The 25,177-nt window shown below is 40.4% G+C and overlaps 1 protein-coding gene across 2 annotated transcripts in view; it reads right to left on the reverse strand.

Moving 5' to 3' along the window:
- Positions 1-741: 741 nt before the first annotated feature.
- LOC127004350 (diacylglycerol kinase 1-like) overlaps positions 742-25,177 on the reverse strand; it is a 73,634-nt gene continuing 49,198 nt past the window's right edge. Inside the window, exons 5-21 of one of the 2 annotated variants that reach the window (XM_050871928.1) lie at positions 24,286-24,511; positions 23,944-24,114; positions 21,224-21,346; positions 20,660-20,709; positions 20,154-20,228; positions 19,012-19,131; positions 18,535-18,652; positions 17,420-17,625; positions 16,014-16,193; positions 15,138-15,254; positions 13,062-13,203; positions 7,557-7,681; positions 7,309-7,446; positions 5,400-5,555; positions 4,314-4,527; positions 1,478-1,659; positions 742-1,077 (exon numbers count right to left, since the gene is read on the reverse strand). In XM_050871928.1, coding sequence (XP_050727885.1) covers positions 988-1,077; positions 1,478-1,659; positions 4,314-4,527; positions 5,400-5,555; positions 7,309-7,446; positions 7,557-7,681; positions 13,062-13,203; positions 15,138-15,254; positions 16,014-16,193; positions 17,420-17,625; positions 18,535-18,652; positions 19,012-19,131; positions 20,154-20,228; positions 20,660-20,709; positions 21,224-21,346; positions 23,944-24,114; positions 24,286-24,511 — 2,433 coding nt within the window. In that variant the 3' untranslated portion in view covers positions 742-987. Of the gene's footprint in view, positions 1,078-1,477; positions 1,660-1,682; positions 2,797-4,313; positions 4,528-5,399; positions 5,556-7,308; positions 7,447-7,556; positions 7,682-13,061; positions 13,204-15,137; positions 15,255-16,013; positions 16,194-17,419; positions 17,626-18,534; positions 18,653-19,011; positions 19,132-20,153; positions 20,229-20,659; positions 20,710-21,223; positions 21,347-23,943; positions 24,115-24,285; positions 24,512-25,177 lie in introns of those variants that run through there. The other variant, XM_050871929.1, reaches the window with a different exon arrangement.

The following is a 25,177-nucleotide window of genomic DNA, read 5'->3' on the forward strand; positions in this document are numbered from 1 at the left end:
TTTATTCCAGGTTTCAGAAGCAGTTTGGTGTCTGACAGATGTAGCAGATAAGATGCTATGAAAAACTAGATCTGCATTAAAGCTCTTTGTTTTTATCACATTGCCTGAAAAAAGTACAAATGTGAACGATTCTATTAATCTTAAAAAAGACTAGAAAATAAATTCATTAAAATTACCTATGATATAATCAGTTTCCGTTCATCATATAGTAAGTTAAGTTATTCAAGTAACTGTAAAACTATTTTCATATGATGTTCTTTTCACTTTCAGACTCAGCATACATGGCTGAACTGCATAATATCCACTATTCATCTAAAACAAAACAAATGATACAAGAATACTCAATTGAGTATGATAGATTTGTCAGATGCAGTGCCAAGTCAAATAACTACCATTTAACATTTCACAATTTGTCACTAAAATGATTCTTGTTGTATGTTGAATTGCCAATTTCTCTCTTAATCTTTATTGAAATTATTCATCAAATGAATGGCAATGGAAAGTAAAACATGCAAAGCTATAAGCACCCATGCAGATGCCTTTAATGCAATGAAACTTGAAAAGTTATCACTGGGAGTGTTTACTTCAATCTAAAAGTAAAACAGAAACAAAACTTCATAAATCCATTTCTAAAAAATATATATATATATATATATATATATATATATATATATATATATATATATATATATATATATATATATATATATATATATATATATATATATATATATATAGAACAGTCCTCCAGGGAGTGAAAGGTGACAAACAAAATTATATACACAGAGGTTGTCCAAGAAAAAACAGCACACTATTATGTCTCAACTTACATCTGATAAATCTATCATATTCAGGCTTTTTATTTAAATAATCCTTCTAAGCTTAATGTCTGATTCACTGCCTTTTAGCAAGACATCTAAGCTTAGAAAACCTGAGAGAATCTTTAGGACACTTTGGGGCACTTTGTACTGCCCCAGAATCTTCCTGTCACTTACGAATGAAGGAGAAGATTCCTTTTCTCCGGCATGTTCTCGGACCCATCAGCATTGGCACTTGATTGTGATGAGTGATGTGTATCTGGCAGGAGATCACAATTTAAAAAAGGAATTTCATTTAAATATTTTTAATATATATATATATATATATATATATATATATATATATATATATATATATATATATATATATATATATATATATATATATATATAAAGATAGATAGATAGATATTGGTCAATGAAGAATTTGCAGGAAAATGAATTAGCAGGATGACCAACATTACCAGCATTGGCACAAACATATTTATTTGTTGACGTTTCAATTCTTCCGTGAATCATCAGGACTAAAAGTAAAAGTAAAGATTGCAATAATTCCAGTGAAAACTCTTCTAACAATAATTAGTAATATCAAACATCTGAACTCTTTAATTCTAGAGATTGGGTTTGCAGCAGAACATTCAAAGGTTGATATGACTCACCGTGCAGGCCGGCTGGCACCATGGTTCACCATCAATTTGCATGGGAAACTTTTTCCTGGTCCTGATAACAACAGAGGAGCACTGAGCTAAGCGTCGCCCTGACCCTCTGAGCCCAGTCCTCACTTGACCCATGTGCAGGCAGTTCTCAAACCCAATCACTTCAATAAGCTTATCACCAATGTCTGTGTGGAATAAGAGGTAACCTGGTATGCTTAGACCAGTAAATGTAATATTTAAAATAGTTGAATTATATATTTTTTATTATTAGAGTATAAATTAATATGTACATGAGCATACCTAAGTATTTTAACACATACTATTAAATTGCTATTATGAGATTACTCAAAGCTATGAATACCTCATGTTTCATTTTACTGAAGGAGTCTTTTGGTGTAAAACAGGGTTGGGCAACCTCCGGCCTGCGGGCCATATCCAGCCCATGAAGGCCTAGCGTCAGGCTCGCCACTCTGCTAGGCATTAATATTGCAATCCGGCCCGCTAAACCCTTGAAAAAAAATCCTGCTAAACAGCATATGCTGGCAAATACTGTTTGGCAACCATATGCTCCTTGCCTCACTCCACAAGAGTTGCCAGGTCTGCCCTTTTGAAGACAATCTTTCCTTTTTGAGATCTGGTTGTCATATTTAATCAAAACAAAAAAGGAAAGGCTGTAACTGTCTTACGTGGGGCCATTTTGTCCCATGTCAGTGACATGAAACTGAAGATCGCCACTTGTACCCCTGGTGACGTAAACCTGGACACTTGCGTTAGTGTCGTCGCTTCTCTGAGGGAGGAATTTGCCCTCAGTTTTGCAGGAGTCAGGCCGCTGGCTACGGACTTCAAGGTGTTCACCGCCCCCTTTGACTTCCCTGTGGATGATGCTCTGGCCCCACTGCAGATGGAGTTGGTGGAGCTACAGTGCAATGATGAACTTAGGGCAAAGTTCCAAACCTCTTCCCTAATGTCCATTGTCCATGACCTTGTCCTTCCTTCTAGAAATTTTCCAAAATACATTGTGCATGTTCAGAGCGTTGAACCCATATTTGGAAGCACCTACAGTTAGGAACTGCTCATTTCACTCTCAACTCTCAGACTTCCACCTCAATGACATTATTCTGTTGCCTACCTCATCCATCGAGCGGGACATTGAAACACTTCTTCATGGCAAGCAGCACTGATCTGTATATTTTTCACTTGTTTTACTTTGGGGTTCGTGTTTCTCACTCCGGCCCGCGGCCTGCTCCCAAAAGTCTCCTCTGGCCCTTGCTTTGAAAAGGTTGCCCGCTCCTGGTGTATCATATGTATAATGTACTAAGTCACTGAAAAAAATATTTACAGTAGAGGAAGCAAGCCAATGACAAAGCAAACATTTAAAAAAACTGAAACATGCTACTCCTATAAAAATAATACAAAAGATTCCAAAAGAATGACCAATTTTGATTTGAAAAGTTTCTTGATACTCCACTCTTGAAAGAACTGAAGTTATAGGAAAGAGGAAATACTAATGAAGAAAGGGTATTCAGGAGCTTTCCAGTGAAAGGGATGAAAGAGTGATAAAACAGAAGCATGAAGTACAAGAAACTAGTCAACCCTCGGTTTACGAGTTTAATTTGTTCCGGGATTTTGCTCGCACACCAAAACACTTGTAAACCAAAATGAATTTCCCCATTGAAATTAAAGTAAATCCCATTAATGCATCCCTTATCTCAAAAAAAATATTTATATAAAAATCATTTTACATTATTTTTAACAGAAATAAAGTAATTTTACTAACAAATAGCAATGATAAATAATATAAAACCGAAATCAATGTGTTTACGGAGACTCCCACAACCACTAACCACACTCGAGGTGTAGGCTTCACCCTGGGGTTTAGCAGCCGCAGTTTCCCTATTCTCGAGGCACTGAAACTACGTTCGACCACCAACGTGAAGCTAACCCGACGTATCGTCCGAGATGGAGGGTGAACGGGAGTCAGTCATGTCCAGGGGCAGGATTCATCAAACCATTTACCGGACCTGTGGCGGGCAAGTTTCGCGGTATCTCCGCCCACCCGGTAAATTCACATTCATCACCCACTTACTGCACCCGTGGTAGGGCCAAAAGTTACCGCAGCTCCGAGCACCCGTAAGTGAGTTACTGCAGGCGTGGTAAGTGGGTAGACACTGCCGCGGCTTATGTTCGGAGGCGATTTTGAGCCTATGTATATTTTTACCTCGTGACATGCCCTACACCATCAGAAGCAGAAAAGCATGCAGATTTAGGATCTGGGCTTATAAAAGCAATGTGACAAAAACCAGCTGAGTACGAAGGAGTTGAAGAGAAATAAGTGCAAGAAAATGTGTACTCCCTATTCATTTAACTCTGATTTTCGTATGTGGATTTACACATTATTGTTAAAATTTTATGTTAGTGTGATGCAGAATTTTCTCAGGAAGATGATGGTGGGGTGGGGGGAGGGGGGGAGGGGGGGGGGAGTACAAGCAGGATGCTCGTATACAAAGTCACCATGGTAAACCAAGGCATTTTTTGTGGGTTTTTTTTGCTCATAGATCAAAACACTCGTATACTAAGGCACTCGTAAACCGAGGTTTGACTGTATACTCTATTTAGGCGGTGAGAATGCATCAGAAAAGAAGCCCCATCCGTTTCCCTCCCTTGCTCTACCTGAAGCTGTGAGATTCGCTGTTAGGGGAAATGGAAGGAAGGCAAACTACATACCACTGGAAGTGGTACACAGGTCATACCCCTAGAGGCCCTCCAAAAAAAGCAAACGTCTTCTAACAAAACATAAATCACTTTCAAGCAAGCAAAAAATGATGTACTTATATATTACCTTGAATAGCAGTGCTTAAATCTGCAGACGTAAAAGATGAAGTTGATAGTTCCCTTTCTCTGTCCTTTTTCTTCTTACTTTTATTAGCTTTATTCCTTTTCTTGAGGGTGTTGTCCCCCCACATGTTGGACCCTCCATGAGTGTATGGTATGTTCAGGATGGCTATACCTTGCAGGGAGGGCCCATTGGAAAGGTCTAGGGACACACCATCACACTGACAGGACAGGAAATGGGTTCAACAATCAAATCAAAAGCATTCCTATCTGTCATATTCAGAAAATACCTCAATGAAAGATAGAAATGATGTTCAATAGTTCATATTCTGTAGAGCAAAGTTTTGTACAAGGCTGTATGCTGCTTTAAATCATATGTCTGATGCTGGGTTATGGGATGTTATAACAATAGGTATAGGAAACAGTACAGTTTAACGTCATGGTGAAAATCTTTCTGTGGATTTTTAACAAACAATTAGTGCTCGCTCACACCACATCACAGGTCCTTTTTTCACAAAATTACATTTGGTGATAAGATTCTCACTCCTTGCTGAATCATCCTGATTACAGTGTCTGCCTCAATTGAGCCGTTTACTCAGAAGGGCAAGTGTGCCAAACTAGTATTTGGCATGCTCACCCTTCTGACTAGATGGCTCATTTGCTGGAGGAGACCCCTGATGCTCTGCTGTTGTCTGCCATGTTTACATTTTAGATCATCCCAGGCAATATTTTATTGATTATAAGTCCTTACTGAATTCTTTTGATTAAAAGTGTCAGACTCAGCTTCTGGAGGATATGCCCAATGCTCAGCTGTTGTCTGCCTTCTTTGTTTACATTTAAAATCACCCCCTTTACAATTAGCACCACCAGACATTTTGCATTATTTTCAGTCCATGCTGAATCCTCTTGATGACAGTGTTGATCTTACCCAGAACACCCTGATTGTACCAAGAAAAATGCAAAATGAGAGTACAGATTGGGGAAAAAAAAACATTGTACAAATTTGCATTTTGAGAACATTTTTGGGAGCAGTTACATGTAAAATGCGAGAGAGCACTGTACAGAGGAACAAGAATGACAAAATAAAACTCACCATAATATCTATATCTTCATGAAGATTTTTGCATGAGGCAGCAAATGTCTCTGAGGTAGCATATTCAAAATACCAAAGCTTGTTCTTCATCCGGCTATTAAACTTCTCTGGATTTCTCTCACGTTCTAAATGAAACTTGACACCAATGGCAGCATCCTGAGAAAACAAATCAGTGATATGAGTTATTTTTAGTAAAAGTACTACTGGTTCAGCAAATAGTGCCAAATAAGGGGAATGCTCAAGTGATAAGCTAATAAGAAAGCCAAGGTAAAAAAATGACCATAGCATGGAGGTTGAGAAGAAAATTTAAGGTTTTACTGGAGAGTGTTGGAGTAGAAGCTGAGGAAGTGATATTTGGAAAGAGAAGAAGTGAGAAGGGCAGAACAGTTAAGAACAAGAAATATAGGAGGAGACACTATGGGCAAAAAGAAATGTGAGGTAATTACAGGGATGATAGAAAACAAATGATAAAAAAAAAGGGGGCAAAAGATATAGTATCTTTCTACAGTATTGAAGGGTATAAGAATGAAATTGAGTTGGTGTACAGGTTGAGAAGACATGTGGGGGGAAAAATGACACCACTGAAAATAAGTTTCAGACACAAACCATGGCAAATGATACAGAACAGAATTTGGAAACTAGCAAACAAAGGTTTCAAAAAGGTGTGGTTAAGGGGAGATGCAAAGGCAAAAGATAGAGAAAAAGTAAAGGAGCTAATAAAGAAAACCAAGGTAAAAATGACAAGGTTCTACTAGAGAGTGTTGGATTAGAAGCTGGGGAAGTGGTATCTGCAGAGAGAGGAAGTGAGAAGGGCAGAACAGTGAACAGTAGAGAAGCTATGAAAGTGTTCAGTAATGGGCGCACCTAACAACACCACATGAGGGGTACAAACTTGGTGGAGGGACTATTTTTGTGTCTCAGGCAAGGGTACTGGGCCTAAACAGTAGCCTAGTTTGATTTTTTATTTGATCGTGTATGACCCATGAAACTTTCTAGAGTTAACTCATTGAATGTGCTTATCTTTGTATTCATTCATACACTCTGGTAATATTTCTATGGTTTCTGATTCACAAAATTGAGCGAAATTCCAATGTAATAAACACTCACAAGTTCTCTGTCACTAGTAAAATTGAAAGTAATGATGCAAGTTATGCCTCCATGAAATATACATAAATAGATAAATATGAAAGCTCACAAAAGTCAGAATAGGTGACACCACCTGCTTTGCATGGTAAAAATATGCTTATTTAATGAATATGATATCACCTAAATGGCGCGGGTTGCTGCCAGACGTACGAAAACATCACGTGACTTAGTGCAGGAATTTTGAATAAGAAATGCTAATGCGAGGAACATGCCGGCACATATATGTGCTCTTGCCCACTGCAAGTTTTATTCATGGAAGAAACTAGACAGATATCCATATATGAAGAGGCTGAAGTTCAGGGATACACTTCCATTCCAGAAAAAACAGCCATGGAGACAAAAATTACGTGAAACGAATCAGTGTAGGGACATACGCAGTGTTGTTTTGGTGCTGGCTTCCAGCGCCTAGGCCCAGTTGTTGTATAAAATATGAACATATTTTCATATTCTGATTCTGTTGTTTATTCAATGTTTTGCACAAGAAAAAGAATACTAAAAATATAGTCACTTTTTTGGAATGAAGTATTCTTTATGAAACACAATAATTACATTACTTTCTACTGGCTAAGAAACATGCTAAATCCTCATCTTGTGTGGAGATGTTGGGGATGTGTATTTCCTTTGGAGAAAACTGAAAAGTACAACCTAACTTCCATAAACTACTAGAGGATATAAGACTGTTCACAATGCAGTTGTATAGGATAGAGCTCCCAGTTCAGTAAAGGCCAAATCTAGCACAACAAAACAGTTTGCCAACACTTACCACACCTATGCTAAAATAGTTATTGACAATGTTATATGGTATCTTGTCACCAGCCTCTTCAGTCTCCTGCATGCCAGTCTGTTCAGAAACTTCAATATGCCAACGGTCCATCATCACCACACTGGATTTTTCTATTTTCTGAAAAAGAAAAAAATAAGTTATTATTTATATTAATAAAGATCACAGTTATCATAAGTTAAAACAATTATATTTGAACTGAAACATGAGTAAAGACAGAGGTATTTTACCTTTAGAATTTTGTGAAGACTTTCTCCCTCATATCCTCCTCCCCATCTCAGGCAGCGGGCCAAGTCATTGCCTGTCCCTAGAGGCATGATGCCCACACTTGGCACCTGAGCCCACTGCACCTTGTCTGGGAACACCAAACACAAAAACTCAAATAAAATTATCAAGTTACTTTTACTTGATGATTATGACTCAAATACCTCTTTCTCTTCACTGATCAGGGTCAAGGACTCATAAGAGAATAAAAATAAAAGAAGCAAGGAAAGCAAAAAGAAAGCAAGAAAGGAAATGGAAAAAATGGATAGAAAAATTTACCCAAATCTTTTTGTTGCTTCTTGCGCTCATCAAACTCTTATAAATACTTCATCAATTTAGCATCATTTGCAAACACATTTAAGCAACAAGTCTGCCTATCTGTAGTAGCATAAATACAAGCTGGAAATAAGATAAGATCCATGACTGGACTTTGCTAAGGATGTAATAAGATTTCTCATTTGTTTTCCCATCAAGTAGCTACTGACAACTTCTCATGCATGCCTTTACTCCTCCATGGTCTAGTGGTTAGCATGCCTAGCTATGAATTCGTGGGCCCAGGTTCGAATCCTGACCCAAGCAACTGGTGTGCAGATCACCCAGCTGTTCATCCTCCCCTTCATGCTGGCCGATAAATGGGTAACTGGGGAAACCTGGAAAAGGTAAACTGTAGTAACCCAGATGTCACACTGGCTTCATGTCCTGGATTTTTTTTTTTTTTTTTTTTTTTTACAACAAAGGAAGCAGCTCAAGGGTAACAAAAAGAAAGTTTAGAAAAAAAAGCCTGCTAACCACTGCTCCTATAAAAGACGAAGTAAAGAGTAGCCAAAAGAGAGGTCAATTTCGGGTGGGGAGGTGTCTTGATACACTCCTCTTCAAAGAGGTCAAGTCATTGGCAGGAGAAAATACAGACAAAGGGAGGCATTCCAGAGTTAACCAGTGTCAGGGATGAAAGAGTGAAGATGCTGGTTAACTCTTGCATAAGGGGTTTGGACAGGAAAGGGATGAGCTAGAGTAGAAAGTCGAGTGCAGCGGGGCTGCGGGAAGGGGGGGTCGGCATGCAGTTAGCAAGTTCAGAAGAGCAGCCAGCATGAAAATATCGACAGAAGATAAAAAGAGATGCAACATGGCGGTGGAATTTGAGAGTAGAAGATTGTCAGTATGAGGAGGGGAGTTGATGAGGCGAGGAGCCTTTGACTCTACTCTGTACAAGAGAACTGTGTGAGAGGAGCATCCCCACCACATGAGATGCATACTCCATACAAGGGCAGACAAGGCCCCTGTATATGGATAGCATCTGTGTTGGGGAAAAGAACTGGGGGAGACAATACAGAACTCCCAACCTCAAGGAAGCTTATTTAGTAAGAGAGGAGATATGAAGTTTCCAGTTGAGATTTTGAGTTAAGGATAGACCGAGAATGTTTAGTGTAGAAGAAGGTGACAGCTGAGTGTTGTCGAAGAATAGGGGATAGGTGTTTGGAAGATTGTGTCGAGTGGATAAGTGGAGAAATTGAGTTTTTGAGGCGTTAAAGGACACCAGGTTCTTCTTGCCCCAATCAGATACGATAGTAAGGTCTGAGGTTAAGAGTTCTGCGGCCTCCAGCCGGAAATCGTACAGTACCTGTTGGGTGGGTCTTCTATCAAAAGAAGTTGAGTAATGTAGAGTCATCAGCTTAAGAAAGGATAGGACAGGTTGTTTTGGAAAGAGGATCATCAATGAACAACAGGAAGAGAGTGGGTGATAGGACAGAGCCCTGTGGGACATCAATGTGATAGGTTTAAGGGAAAAGCAGTGACTGTCTACCACAGCAGAGATAGATCAGCCAGAAAGGAAACTTGATATAAAGGAACAGAGAGAAGGATAGAATCCGAAAGAGGGCAGTTTGGAAAGCAAAGAGTTGTGCCAGACCCTAACAAAGGCTTTTGATATGTCTAGCGCAACAGCAAAATTTTCACCGAAATGGCTAGGAGAAAATTACCAAGAGTCAGTTAGGAAGGCAAGGAGATCACCAGTAGAACGCCCCTTGCTGAACCCATACTGCCAATCAGAAAGAAGGTCAGAAGTGGATAGATGGTTAAGAACCTTCCAGTTTAGGATTGATTCAAAAGCTTTAGATAGACAAGAAAGTAAAACAATAGAACAGTAGTTTGAGGGATTGGAATGGTCACCCTTCTTAGGCACAGGCTGTATGTAGGCATACTTTCAGCAGGAAGGAAAGGTAGATGTTGAAAGGCAGAGACGAAAGAGTTGGCCAGGCAGGGTGTCAGCACAGAACCACAGTTTTTAAGAAAATAGAAGGCACTCCAACAGGCCCATAAGCCTTCTGTGGATTGAGGTCAGAGAGGGCATAAAAAACATCATTCTTAACCCTTGAACACATACCCTATTAAATTATACACTAACACATACAGGGGTCCATGCAGACCCCAACTTTTGAAAAATGAAAAAAAAAAAAAAAAAAAAAAAAAAAAAACCTTCTAATTGTATTTTATTCAAACTAAAAGCACCATGGGCAGTGCCAAACTTAATCCTGTTTCTGGAGAAACAAATATATGTAAAAATTGATCAGTAAGTGTTAGATTGGATACGCCCCCAAAAAATCTCCAAAACCCATGAAAAATAATACACCTGTTCACAATACATTTTGTATCAGGCCCTCCCATGCAAGTACTCCCATGTAGCATGTCCCAAGTACAGCCTGGGAGAGTGGGATGCAGCTGATGTACCCCTAGCATTCTGGCACCCCTGCTAGTTCTGAGGCAAGCTGTCCAAAAAGTTGGTATTTTATTAGTGAAAAAAAAAAATTCTTTGGAGTATTTTTGTACAAATGTACATTAGTACAGTTGCAATTCATAGAAAATTATTACTTACATTTGAGGAATGCAGTCGAGGCACTGAAGGAGGATGTGGCATCTGCAGAGAGCCTCCTTATACAACTAAAGCACACATTACGGCTTTTCCTAACATCTTTCCGCGGACACTTCCTGCACCGTACTATGCGAGAGCTGATATTGAACAACACCGCCTGCTCCATTGCTCCATTAGGACGCTGAACATCAATAGGGATGTTGCAGACGGTGGATATGTAGGATTGCAAGGGGAACTGAGGTGAACCAGTTGTCCACAGTTACGTTCCTGTTGGTGTTATGATATGGTCTACATAGTAAGCTACTTCGTCAGGCAGTGTCCCAGGCCAAGGTTTCCTTGAGTTGGTGGATCTCCCTTCCCCAAATACGGTTTTGGCCCCAATAGGTACTCCCTTGTGTTGTCAGTTATAAGGACAAGTTTCAGTCTATACTAGGCAGGCTTATTGGGAATGTACATCTTGAACGGTCAGTGTCCGTTTTATATTTATGTATATATATGTATATATATATATATATATATATATATATATATATATATATATATATATATATATATATATATATATATATATATATATATATATATATATATATATATATATATAAAAGTTTTTGGGGGGACTCACGTAATACAATGTTATATTACGTATACACATACATGGGGTCGAAACGGGCACCAATCGCTTCTAAACTGGACACGGAAAGAGCGAGAGCGGCATGCACACAACATCGACAACATCAAAGAGAACACAAAAGCTATCAGGCATCACAGCTGTCTGGCGCCAATGAGGCGGCTGTGTTACCATCGAGAAAATATAGTGGGATCCGATCCAACCCCCGGATGTGTTTAAGGGTTAAGAATCTTAATAACAGGCATAAATGAGTCAGAGGGGGTATGAGCAGGAGAAATATTCCTCAAATCGTCCAGAGTGGAGTTTTTAGAGAAAGTTTGAGAGAAGAGTTCAGCCTTAGAGATAGATAAGACGGCGGTGCTGCCGTCAGAATTAAGGAGAAGAGGGAAAGATGAAGAGGTGAAATTGGAGGAGATAATTTTGGTTAGGTGCCAAAAGTCTCTGGAAGAATTAGAAAAAGCAAGTTTTTGACATTTACTATGGATGAAAGAGCTTTTGGAAAGTCGAAGAATAGATTTGGCATGATTCTGGGCAGAAACGTAAAGATCATGATTAGCAGGAGTGTGAAGGCTTTGATACCTTTTGTGAGCTACCTCTCTATCTTTGATAGCACGAGAACAAGCATGATTGATCCAAGGCTTTTTAGCATGGGGGTGGAGAAAGAACGTGGAATGTGTGCCTCCATTCCAGAGACAATCATCTCTGTGATGTGCTGAGCACACACAAAGGGGTCTCTCTCCTGGAAGCAGTAATCATTCCACAGGAAATCAGAAAAGTACATCCTCAGGTCGTCCCACCAAGCTGAAGCGAAATGCCAGAAGCATCGCCTCTTTGGTGGGTCCAGAGAATGTACAGGAGCGATAGTACAGGATACAGAAATAAGGCTGTGATCGGAGGAGCCCAGCGGAGAGAACAGTTTGACAGAGTAAGCAGAAGGGTTAGAGGTAAGGAAGAGGTCTAGTATGTTGGGCGTGTCTCCAACACGGTCGGGAATACGTGTAGGGTGCTGAACCAGCTTCTCTAGATCACTGAGGATAGCAAAAGTGTAGGCTTGTTCACCAGGCTGGTCAGTCAAAGAGGATGAAATCCAAAGCTGGTGGTGAACATTGAAATCTCCTAGAATGGAGATTTCAGCGAAGGGAGAGTGGGTCAAGATGTGCTCCACTTTAGAGTTCAAATAGTCAAAGAATTTTACATAGTTGAAAGAGTTAGGTGAGAGATAAACAGCACAGATGTATTTAATAATAGAATGACAATGAAGTCTTAGCCAGATGGTGGAAAATTCAGAAGAGTCAAAGTCATGGGCACAGGAGCAAGTGATGTCGTTGCGCCTAGCAACATCCAGCTTTGGATTGAAATTTAGGATAGAGAAAGTAGGAGGGAACAGAGTAGAGATTGCTATCAGTAGCCATCGAGACCTGTGTTTCAGTGAGAAAGAGAAGGTGAGGTTTAGAGGAGAGATGGTGATCCACAGAATGGAAATTGGAACGAAGACCACGAATGTTGCAGAAGTTGATAAGAAAGAGGTCTGAGGAGTTATCAAGACACCCCTAAAGTCGACAGCCAAAAGGGGAGTCCTCCCTTGGGGAATTTGTGGTCCCCTCCAGGTGGGGACTCCGAGGCTCTGTTTATTTAGCCATTTTGAATTTGTAAAATTTTGCGAAATGGTGTGTATGTTGTGTGCATGTAGTGTGGTGTGGAAAGAGAGAGGATCTGTCTTTAGAGAGCATGCTGAACTGCTCTCTGGTGTTGATGAGACAATAGGAAAATGGAGAGTGAGGACATGGGAATGGTCTTTGGAGGGCTTCAGCACCCTCCTCGTTTCCCATACATACCTTACTGGGAGTGGCTTACGCCTGTTTCAGTAGGTGTCTTCCTACCTACTCCCTTTACACAATACACAAAATTAGTCTAGTTCTGTTCAATGCTAGGAAATAGAGCCATTGTAGTTTTCTAAGACCTTTGAGCACTTACCCATTTGTTCTAAGATCCATCCAATTGTGCCATCCCCTCCACACACAATGACTCTCATGTTGGGCACATCCTTGAACAGCTGAAGGCCAGCTACTGGACTCTCCTTGGCCAAGTTATAGACTTGGCGAGGGTTTAGCAGGTACTGAAAGATATCATCATCTTCATTATTATCATCATCACTAATATCCTACAATTAGGCAGGGTCGGGTCAAGGAAGTCTTGAGAAAAAAAATTGAAGTTGGGTAGAAAAGCCTGTGCAATGAAATGGCACCACTATAAAAACTGCCTACGCCATGACGGGCTTGGGCTGACCACCAGGCCCCTGAAGAAAGCCTGCCGGCACAAACACATAAAATATATAAATACATGTACAGTACCCTCTCGAGTTTCGTGCTATCCGAGTTTCGCAATCCACTAGTTTCGCAGTTAGTCCTAAATTCTTACCATCTCGACTTTCGCGCATTATCACCCCAAGTTTCGCGCTGCTTTGACACGTACGGGTCACGTCTACTTAGCGTCGGCGTCACGCACGCTACCTTTAAAGGCAGTATCACACTGGACGTTTTCCTCCAAACATTGTGGCTATGGCGAGAGAGAGAGAGAGAGAGAGAGAGAGAGAGAGAGAGAGAGAACAGGTCGTTTTGAAGCCGCAGTTGAAGGCGGCTGCCTTACGATTGGCTGACAGTTCCGAAAACACACTTGTGATTCGCTAAGAGTCTGATGACGTCATCGCCGACGCTCACCCTATCAGCGGCTTCACTGCCTTAACCTCTGTGCGTCGGGTGATGGGAATTCCCGCTCGGGCGGAGAGCGTCGGGTGGAGGGAGTTCCCGCCCTCTGCTGTCCCGCCAAGATTTGTACTCCCGTGACATAATTATTGTGTCCAGTGGTTGATGGCAATCCCTGTCCTACGTTTCACACCACCTCCCAGAGCTTACAGACCACTATGATGGAGAGACATGCTGATACAGGTAACTCTTAGATTGGTAAAAGAAATTAAATATCTTCAAAGAAATTAAGGTTCACCACAGCTAGTATGCGTGGATGTGGGTAAACAGCAATACTTAGCCAAGCAGGGAAAATTTGAAGCATGTATATCAGTATTGCTATATGGCTCTGAAACATGAACTTTAAGGAAGTTGGAAGATGTGTTAGTTAGCTGTGATCAAGGAATGTTGAGGTGGGGTGTCCAGTGAGGAGGTGGCAAGATGTAGATTGAAGGAGCTGAGTAGAGTGCTGAGAATTCAGAGATTCAGGTGATTCTGGTATGTGAAGGAGGGGAGATGATGAGGCATTGGGGAGAGCAGTTTGGGTGGAGGTGCCAGGTTGCTGCCCACCAGGCAGGACAAAGAAGACATGGAGGCATGGATTTGGCAGCATTGAGCATGGGAGAGAATGAGGCAATGGACAGAAATGTTGGAAGCATATCATTGACCGTCTAATCTCATATGAGATTATGGAAAAACATGATGTTAAACAGATGGTGATGATGATACTGAAGAACACATAGTACTCCCCTTCAAGGACATTTCTATGTTCTTCTTCATTGTTTTATTTTAGTAACCCTTTCTATTCATTCATGTCATGCCAAGTTGGAGTGGCTTGTCTATTGCCCCTCCTGGGCCCCCTCTCTTTGTCTTGCTTCTTTTCCTAGGGGCCACAGGTATGTTTCTTCTTTTTCTTTCACCATCCCTACTCCATTTCTGTTTCTGGTTTTTATTTTGTCAATTTTGAATCTGTAGTGTTGTGAGGGCAACCTTTGTACCTTTGCTCTAGCCTGCAGGGCCTAAGAGTCCTGCCACCACCTACCCATTCCTGTTCCTCCCTCCCTCCCCATCTCTTTCTTTTAAGTCTGCAAGGCAGGCTTAAAAGCATTGACAAATGTGATGTAATTACCAGACCTCAGGTTAATGAAGTTCTCCTTTTGGAAGATTACCTAATATTCAGCATAAGCACTAACTTTTCCAAGCCTACTAAAATAAAACCATGGTGTAAATGAACTTCTTCCTTCCTCAGGTCAGTACTTTATGAAGTCCTCCAGCATAAGAAATAGAGTATAGAAATCTATATACATACCTGGAATTTCCTGAGAATCCTTGTCCCCTGCCTTCCCCCACTCTTAGGATTCACAAACACAGCCAGTGGGTGGGTTCCAGGCGGGGGAGTGATTTGGAAGGACATTGGGGCTGAAACCTGACGTGGAAGGAAGAGAAATATACATTTAACTGAAAACCTCAAACTAATGGCTTCAGCCTTTCTGTACAGCCCATCAGTTGCAAAAATCATAATGAATATGCAATATGTGGTGTTGATCTAGTGAGGATGAATCACATAATATGATACAAACACAGTCATAATCAGTCAAACAATGCCAGGGGACATTTGCCTCGCCCAGCCTATGATGTCATACCCGGGATCATATATCAATATACAGTCATAGAGAACTTAAAACTAAAAATAATTATGAAACAAAATCTAATAATATACTACTCAGAGGGGAAAACAATTAGCATTGCATAAATTTTACTTCTGTTTCTATCAGGAATTACAGAAAGGAAAGTATATTTTCATTTTAAAAAAACAGGGAAGTTATTGAAACACCAGAAAGAGGAGACTTTCAAGATGAATAACTCTACAACAGTCATATATGTACAAAAAGTTTCATCACAATAGAAAAAGAGCATATACATCACTGTGCTTAACTAGAGACATGGTGCCCTATATGAAACCTTTAGTCAAAAAAACTCTACTATTGCCATTATGTTTTGGGTGGTAACTACAAGACACAAAGGCTGTGCTGCTGAATATTTTCTCCCCTATAATAAGAAAAGTAGAAAAAATCTGTATTCTATTTTGTTAGATTCCTTTGTTTATTTAAATGCCACCTGGCAAGGATTAAGAAAGTAGGTTTGCCTACAGAAGTAAAACAATATGTATAGAAGCACTACTCACAGTCCCATCACTGAGGCCACTTGGTGTTGACTCAGACCGCTGCAGATCTCTCTTCTCTCTGGTAATAGATTTCTGGCGGTCCAGCACAGTAGGGCAGATGGCTGTAGGGGGAAGAACATGTACTCTGTGCTCGCCAAAATTGCACTCAGGCTTTACTTGAGATGCACATCTGTTGTGTAGCTGTGGACAAACCAGGAAAAGTAATTTTTAGTGCATGGAGATATATCAAGTATAAATAGTATAAAGAAAAAAATGATCATGTACAGTGTTTTAGAATAATCATGAGTCAAGATAATAGTCAAAATTCCCAAAACTATAAAATTATTATTTCTAACCAAACTTTGGAGGCAAAAATGAAAGCTGCCCACATTCTGAGAAAGATCATAATTTCTCACTCTTACAATGACTGTCAGCTTTAGCTACAAATTTTCTCTCTACTCCTTCAATGTGAAGCACTAAAATAAACTGCTTTAGAAAAATTTGATACACAAAAAGTCAATGGCAAGGAAGTCTCTGATTTTCTTGGTAATGTACAGGTGCAACAGTAGTAGCAGGGTGATATATTATGCATGCCTACCATTACTATTATTTCATACTGTTAACAGATATCATAACAAAGGCAACTTGGGTAGTAGATAATAATATTACCATGCTTGAGGAAACAAGACAATGGGTTACAACAAAAACATATCAAAACACTTAATCCTATCAATACACTCATAATTTATTAAGTTTTTATGCCAAGACAATGAGTTTTGCTGCACCCACCATATAAAAACTCACTTCTTGGGCAACTCTGCCTTAAGTGGGCATATTTTATATATCCCTGGATTCACAAAATAATTTTCAATAGGATGGTTATAAAAGATAATGTATTGTATGAATAATAATACTTTGTCACTGGAAACAAATAATAAAAATATGTATGTTTCAAACCCTCCTAGCCCAAAACTTTAACAGCAAGCTTTTTATGTGCCATGCTCATGTCAAAATTGTCTTCTGGTAGTATTCCCATTTTGATACTTGAAACAGTTTCAGAGAAAATCTAGAAAACATGAGTTGGCAAATACCCAGGTGGCTCACGTGAGTCTGCCAGGAAGACACTGGAGACAAAAGGATATCAGTCAACTTGCTGTGACAAGCTAAGGAGTTGACAACTTATTCATTACAGAAAATCTGTGTGCTATGAAATTTGATGCAGTTAGCTTAGAAAATTTTTCATTCAAGCCAGCAAAGTTTTTTTTACTCATTTGTGCATCCACTTAACTTTCACACAGAGATAATTAGACATTTGTGCATTATATGCATGTCAAAAGCAGACACAAAAACAAAAAACTAGTGTGAAACCAATTTTCAAAGACCCACACACATCTGGCTGTAAGGTCCTGTCAGATGAAATCACTTACTCTTAAATGGCACCAGCAGCAATGAAGTCCAGTGATGCCATTGTAACTCTTGATAGTCTTTTTGCATCGAGAACATTTGCCTGGACAGTTGCCTTCCACCCAATGATGCAACATGGATTGGGAGGTTTTCTTGCTCTTTACATACGTAGCAATGCATGAGGCTGGTGCTCGCTGGACACAGCGTTCATGTACTGTGTACTTACAAACTGAAAGGTATCATAAACAGAGAAAAAGATCCTTAGAACATTTTCAGTTATTTTATTAACTTTTAGCAATCTAGATCCATCTATAGCTGTAATGCCATGTTCTATTTGGCATTTTGCCTGGTGGGGAGGGTCACTCCAGTTCTTTCTGTTCATACATTATCCCATATGTCACATCTAAATCTTCCCCTTTGTCTTCCCTTAATAGATTACTCAATCATACCTATCCATCAAGCCATTGATCTCCAAACATTTACATGCCCTCATATGTGGCTCTCAGACAGCCTCTTCAAAATTCACCATGCTGTGTTTTTGTTTCATCAAGATATTGGTCATTTTCATCCATTTTACTACTCTGCATCTACTTGATACAGTTTACTCCCAGCTGTATCACACATTCTTATTTTTCACTCTAGCCTATCTTGTTAACCAGTTAAACAAAACTTTCTCCAAACATGTAACAGAAGGTACAGCATCAATGCCATGCCCCATACTCAATAGCAAATAGCATAATACATTGTAGAAACATTCAAGGTAGTGAGCTGTATTAGCAATCTTAGCAGAATCTTTGGAAATGAAAAGTAGAGTGTGGCTAACAGCACCAAATATCACATAGCATATTGTAGTTATCTGGAACACTGCTCCAAGGTAAATGGTGACAGAAAGCAACACCTTTCATTAAAATACAATGCCTTTAAACTTTTAGAGAAAGGTTAAATTCAGACTCAGACTCCTTTTTGTGTGAAATATGACTATCAAAAGTCAGATACATTATAAAACTTCAGCTTAATAAATCAATTGCATCTACCTCTTCTCTGTATCAATCAGAGTAAATGGGCATAGATTTGGTGTTCTTCCTGAGTGTGTATAATGAGTGCCAAAGAACAGTATCATATGAACTCTGACACTTACAGACACAGGACAGACCCTTCTTCCCAAGGCCCATCAGCATGTTGAGACAAAGGTTGCAGTATGCTGGTTTGTTGAAGTGTTTGAGCCGCCACACATGGTTACCATCTTCTTTCAAGTTCTGTATAAAAAATATCAATAGAACAAGAAGGCAGATATTGTTCCTATCACTCCAGATGCTCATTATTTTCATACAGCTACTCTTACATTGCCTTTCTTTTTAACCCACATAATAATCCATCAAAGTATCAACCAAGTTGAATCTAAAAATTCATGATAGTAAAACATTACCCTGATGACCAAATAGCTTGACTGGATAATAATTCCTCCTGTTTCTTTGGATGTGCAATCCATTAGATCTTTTCATATTTGATCACCTTGAATTCTATTCATACTTCTCTAATATTATTGTTCCTTCTTTTGGCAAACCATACATTTCTGATAACATTCCATACCACACCCTCAAGCCCCTGTCCTCACCGTATCCAAGCCTAGAAGCACCAGCAGAGGAATGGTGGTCATGCCACCTCTCTTCCATTCCTCAAGGGACACAGTGCCATCATTGTCGTAGTCTATCTCCGCCATCATGTCTGTCAATATCTGGAAGCAGGAGAGACTTGTGCAATATTACCACACACACCAACACACACCAATACATCTCATAACCATCAGAAACAGAGGTTAGCTTCAGCTGCTTTATATTATTAAAGCAATGGAAACAGACATACTCAGCTGATTTTGTGTTTATATTATTAAAGCAATGGAAACAGACATACTCAGCTGATTTTGTGGAGGCCATAAAATAGATGCCGTGGGGAAGGTGTGGTATACAGAGGTCAAGTGACAAGTAAATTAGTATGGCGAGGCATTATGAACACGTCAGTAGAATGAACAGTGATACAAGTGAGCAAAATGAATGAGAAAGGCTCAAAAGATTAGGGCAAGATATGGGGAAACTATGTGAGGACAAAATACCGGGAATACAGTTTGCATTAGAAGAAGCTTGAGAACCTAAATATAGCTGATATTTGTGTTGGATTTTCAATTAGCTTTGAGACCCATACTACACCAGTAACAATATTGCATTCATAAACAATGCCAAGCTTAGAGGAGGCAGTACTGTCCCTCTCTGACATCAATTGTTTCCTTGTTTGGAAAACCAAGATAATTCATTCTGCCTCTAGTGAAGCATAGTCATCATGGGACAACAAGGAAGATAGTGACAATAGTGCTGATTAATAATTTAATTCCACACATACAAGGAGCTACTGTAGACTCTCAATTACCTAGACTAAAAGGGGGGTAGTTGTTAAAACACCTAAAAGTTAAAATTTTATGAGTGAAATTAGAAATATAAAATAAATGGGTACCTGATGGCATGGTTGTTTACACTGAATGAGCCAACCACAAGCATGCCTTCATCCTTTGAAGTTTGAACTATTAGTGTCATGCTGTGATAGGAACAACACTTGTCTAGCACTAATGACCTTTACTACCTCATCTGTGATTAGCAGGGTTGTTTTGATTTAAATCAAGTGATTTAAATCAATTTAAATCAGAGTAAAAAAATGATTATTTCCAACCCTGGTGATGAGTGATCATAAATGCCACGAAATACTTACTGGTCTTAGTTCTGTGACATCCCAGTCCAGGTAATCAGCAACTTGTATCATCTGAGTTACAATGCAGTCGATTTCCTGTAAGAAAGAGAGAGTATTAAATCTTGTCCAATTTCAAGATAAAAGAAATGGCATCAAAAATAAAAAGCATTAGATATTCTGAAAGCCAAAAAAATCTAAAATCTGTAGGGAACATTTAGAGGTCAGACTGAGTGCACATAATGAACCTAACCATAATAATTCATGCATCACTGAACTTCTTGGGGTGAAAAAAATCAAAAAATTCTGCTACCTATTTTTCCAGATATACCATCATTCCTATGGTCTAGATAGAAGCAATACAGTCCAACTAAATTCTAACACAAAGACATGAAAAGAACTTTGTTTACATGATGATTTATTAAAAGGTGGATGAGGAAGATGTAAGCTAATAGAAAGGGGAAAGGAACAAGTGTTACATGCTAACCATAAGTTTTACAGATATTACAGACAGGGAACACAAAACTTACATTGGTGTCCAGTACTCCATTGCCATCCGTATCATACAACCGGAACATAACTGCAATCATACATGCACCTCAGTACCTGACTACTGATTGTTGAGAGAGGTATCATGATATTCAAAACCAATCATGATTCTGGGGTGGAGTGGGTGACAGCAAGTAATGATAAGGCAGTCTTATGCAAGGAGGAAATAACAATTCAGAAAGGACTACAGTATAGTAATTTAGTAAAAATTTTTGATGTATTTCAAATGAATCACTAAAACTATGGCTTGGGGGATAAGTATATGTATACATAAAGATTAATGAAGTAATGAAGTAGTATTTCATAATAATAGTAATAATTTAGGCAAAAAACATTTATGAGTGGCATCATCCAGTGGTATTTGCTGCGAGAGGCAAATTTAAACATACATATAAGCATACAGATACTAAAAAATGGATGTACTGACTAAATATACGATACTCTGAGACAGTGAATTACCCACAGTAGTCAAGGGCATGAGAGAAAAGGGCAGTGGCAACAGCAGAAGCCACTACCACCACCACCACCACCATGCCAACACTTACACTCAAGCTTGTCCTCTGGCCGGCCGCCTTCCAGCAGGGTGAGGTAACAGATGATGTCCTTGAGGCTCACCTTCACTGTGTGTACTTCAATGCTGCTGGACTTCCTCACCAGATGCTTCATGTCTGTCACACAAAAACATACACACTTAAAATAAACTGGGAAATGAAGAGACAGAAATGATAAGAGGATTTGTTTGTATGGGATGAGGGATGACAAAAGATGAAATTGATAAAGATAAGAAATACAGCTTTCCCAATAGATGCTTTGAGCAGTGGAACAGCCTGGAAAAAAAATTCAGTCCAAATTTCATGTGGCTCTGAAACACACACACACACACACACACACACACACACACACACACACACACACACACACACACACACCCCCCTTGCAGAGAAACTGCACTCCATAATGAGTGCCTCCCTGAGTGAAGGAAGGGTACCACAAGATTGGAAAAGAGCAAACATAGTACCAATTTATAAAGGAGGAGAGAGAGGACCCATTAAATTACAGACCGGTATCATTCACTAGTGTGGTTGCGAAGATATGTGAGAGGCTAGTTAAAAACAGGTGGTTGGATTTTTTAGAAAATGAGAGAATTATCTCGGATTGCCAGTTTGGATTCATGAGAGGGAGATCGTGTGTCACCAACTTGTTATGTTATTACTCAAGGGTGACAGATTTGGATTTGGATTTGGATTTGAAAAAGGCATTAGACAAAGTACCACACAGAAGACTAATTTGGAAAATTAGAAATAGGGGTGGAGTGGGTGATGGACTGATTAAGTGGCTGGAGGACTTCCTAACTAACAGGGAAATGAGGACAATAACCAGGGACAGGGTTTCCAACTGGTGCCCAGTGAGAAGTGGGGTCCCACAAGGTTCGGTGCTGGCGCCAATAGTGTTTGCTGTTTATATAAATTATATGGTGGACGGAGTGACCAGCTATGTGAGTTTGTTTGCAGATGATGCAAAGCTATTGAGACGAGTCAATGATGTGTAAGACTGTGAGGCATTGCAGAGGGACCTGGACAAAATATGGAAGTGGAGTGGTACATGGCAGATGGAATTCAGCCTTGGGAAATGTAAAAAACTAGAGTTTGGTAGGAGTGATAGAAGATGTGAATATGATTATAAGATGGGAAGTGAGATAATATGCAGAGGAATGGAAGAAAAATATTTGGGAGTGACTATCTCAGAGAACATGTCACCGGACAAACACATCAACAGGATAACAGGACAAACTATAAATTTGCTGAAGAACATAAGGACGGCATTTGTGTATTTGGATGAAGAGATGATGAAGAAAATAATAGTCACAATGATAAGGCTCTGACCATGATCAGACTGACAACAAACAATTTCTAGGACTTCATCTGGGGCCAGCTTGGTACCAGATGAAACTGTCCTCGGTTTGAGGAAAGTCCCTTCTTCTTCTCACCCATACTCTGTTGCTGTAAGTGTTGGTGGCACACCTGACATAAGTTGATCCAGCATCATAAAAAACATGAGATTGACTCCGAGAACTTCAAAATCGGTCCATTAGCTCTTGAGATATGCCACGTATACCTGTTGTGCGAGGTATCGGCGGCGGCCATCCTGGCAATATATGCTAATAAAAAAAATGCACAGCCTGATTTTGATGTTATCAAGAAATGGTATCTATAGAGGAAAAAATAGGTGTTGGGACTGTGTGGCAAAGCAGAGGGGGGAAATGGCCCCGCGGGAGCCAACGCCAAAACGGACTCGACAATTTGGTTTCACTATAGATGGGGTGTGTGGTGTGTGAGGTCTTGGCAGTACACAGAGATCGACGGAATGAGCACTTGCTCTCCTCGGGAGGGTACCTGCTGGCGAAAGCGAGTCTAACTCGTGATCAGGCCGTGGTGAATTATATACACACACACACGCACACACACACACACACACACACACACACACACACACACTTTCCGAGTTATAAACAGCTACTGGTCAGAAGAACCCCAATACGCGAGTTAAGGAGCTGCAATTGATGGGCTTGCCGGTGTCCGAGAAGGGAGGGGCTGCGGGCTGGTATCCAAACGTCGGGACACCTACTGCAGCTCCGCGGGGCGCTCCCATGGTGTCTCACTCGCCCTCACCGGTTAGGTCTACTGGCGCTGATCTTTCCTCAGTCACAGAATCGACAACCCCCTCAAAGCTGAGAGTTCAGGCCACAGATATGACATTACCATCCTGAAATGCACAGGCATGGCGTGGGCATACGCAGCCTCGAATCCTCGACTCGACTCCATGATGATGATAGTCGGAGGAGTTTGCCTTTCCAACGGCACCTCCTCGCTGTTGTCGTGAACCTTTATAGGTTGCGTGCACAACTCATCAAGTTCAAGCTCGGGGCCGAGTTGGAGGCTAAACAAATCGCGCTTCTTCTTTTAACCTGTTCCGCGTTGGTGCCGCGCAAGACAGACTTTCTGCCGAAATGCCATCCACTTGTGCAGTGCTGAAGCTGGGGTGCAGCGAAAAAGCAAATAAGTTCCCCGACACGTCGTTTTACAGACTACCAGCCTAGGTAAATATAGTCTACGGACATTAAAAATGCAAAGCTAAGATACTTTCATCACGTCATTCACACAATTTAAAGAACAATACTGACAAACCAAACGTCTAATTGATATCTCACTCTGGTAAGTATTTAGAAAACTGTATAAGCCATGGATGATGGAACAGTGTGTCTTACCTTCCAGTTTACCATTAGTAACAAGGAGGGAATTGTTGGACTTCTTGGAAGATGAACGTGACATCTGGGAGTGGGAGGGGGATGAGTCTGTGCTCTTCTCTATTTTGGCATCAGTGTAGCTGTTCGTCTGCGTCACAGTGACCATCGGGTGCACGCATGCTCCTATGCTGCCTGGGGGTGAGAAACAACCACTTGAATATCTATTCTGAACATCTTGGGGGATCTCATTCTAAGAGTTTTCATTATGATGCCACATCATTAAACCTTCACGGGGAGCGGTGGTCTGGTGAGTTGGAGCATCAAGCCATGGAAAAGAGGAAACAATTCTTTATCTATAGTTACCAGTGCGCGTGCGACTCGAGGTCTCAGAGTCGGAGCGGTTGTGGCCGAGCGACGAGAGCTTCTCCGTGAGGCCATGGAGCTTCTCCGCCAGCCCGCCGCCGCCCTCCGATTTGGTGGAGACGCTCTCCGTCACCGCACACGAAGCCAGGTTGCTGATGGAGCCCCCGGAGGTGTTGTGGGAGGTGATGGGGGCGCAGGCCGTGGCCGAGGACATCACCGCCATCTCCTGAGGGTGGGGAAGGATACAAAACACAGAGATTTATTAGTGTTTAGCTAAAGAAATTAAATAACATGGTTAGTAACAGGGAGACACTGAGGTAGCTTTACATTGTACTGCCACTACAACAACAACAACAACTACAACTACAACTACAACTACTACTACTACTAGGGAAAGGTGGGGCAAAATGGCACAGGTGGGTAATATGGACCACCCCGTTTTCTGTGTTTTTAGCTTCTGGCAGCTATTGATAAGGATATGGACTTACTCCTCGGCTCATTAGTCAGCTGTAACATCGGGGCAAGTTTGGACGCCGTCGTTTGTTTGTGTGAAAAATCCCAGAATATTTTATCACCAGCTGATCTATGGGTAAGGGTCTGATAAAATCGTGTTTGTAGGAATACTGCGACTCATAATTTCATGTGTTATTGCATGATTTTTTGGTGTTACTTTGTAAATGAGTCTTACTACTGAAACATTTTTTTCTGCGCTGAAGTTGTTGTTAACATTTTCATTGCCCTTGGGGCAAAACGGCCCACTTAACAATAACAATTAATTTTTACTGCTAACTAACTCACAACTTCAGTGAACAAAGATAAGGACAAAGTGTTCTCTGCTTCTTTCATATGTGAGGTCCGTTTTGCCCCACCCATTCTACAAAATGGCCAACCT

Source organism: Eriocheir sinensis, chromosome 28 (genome assembly GCF_024679095.1).
Source record: "Eriocheir sinensis breed Jianghai 21 chromosome 28, ASM2467909v1, whole genome shotgun sequence".
NCBI classification, from domain to species: Eukaryota; Metazoa; Arthropoda; class Malacostraca; order Decapoda; family Varunidae; genus Eriocheir; species Eriocheir sinensis.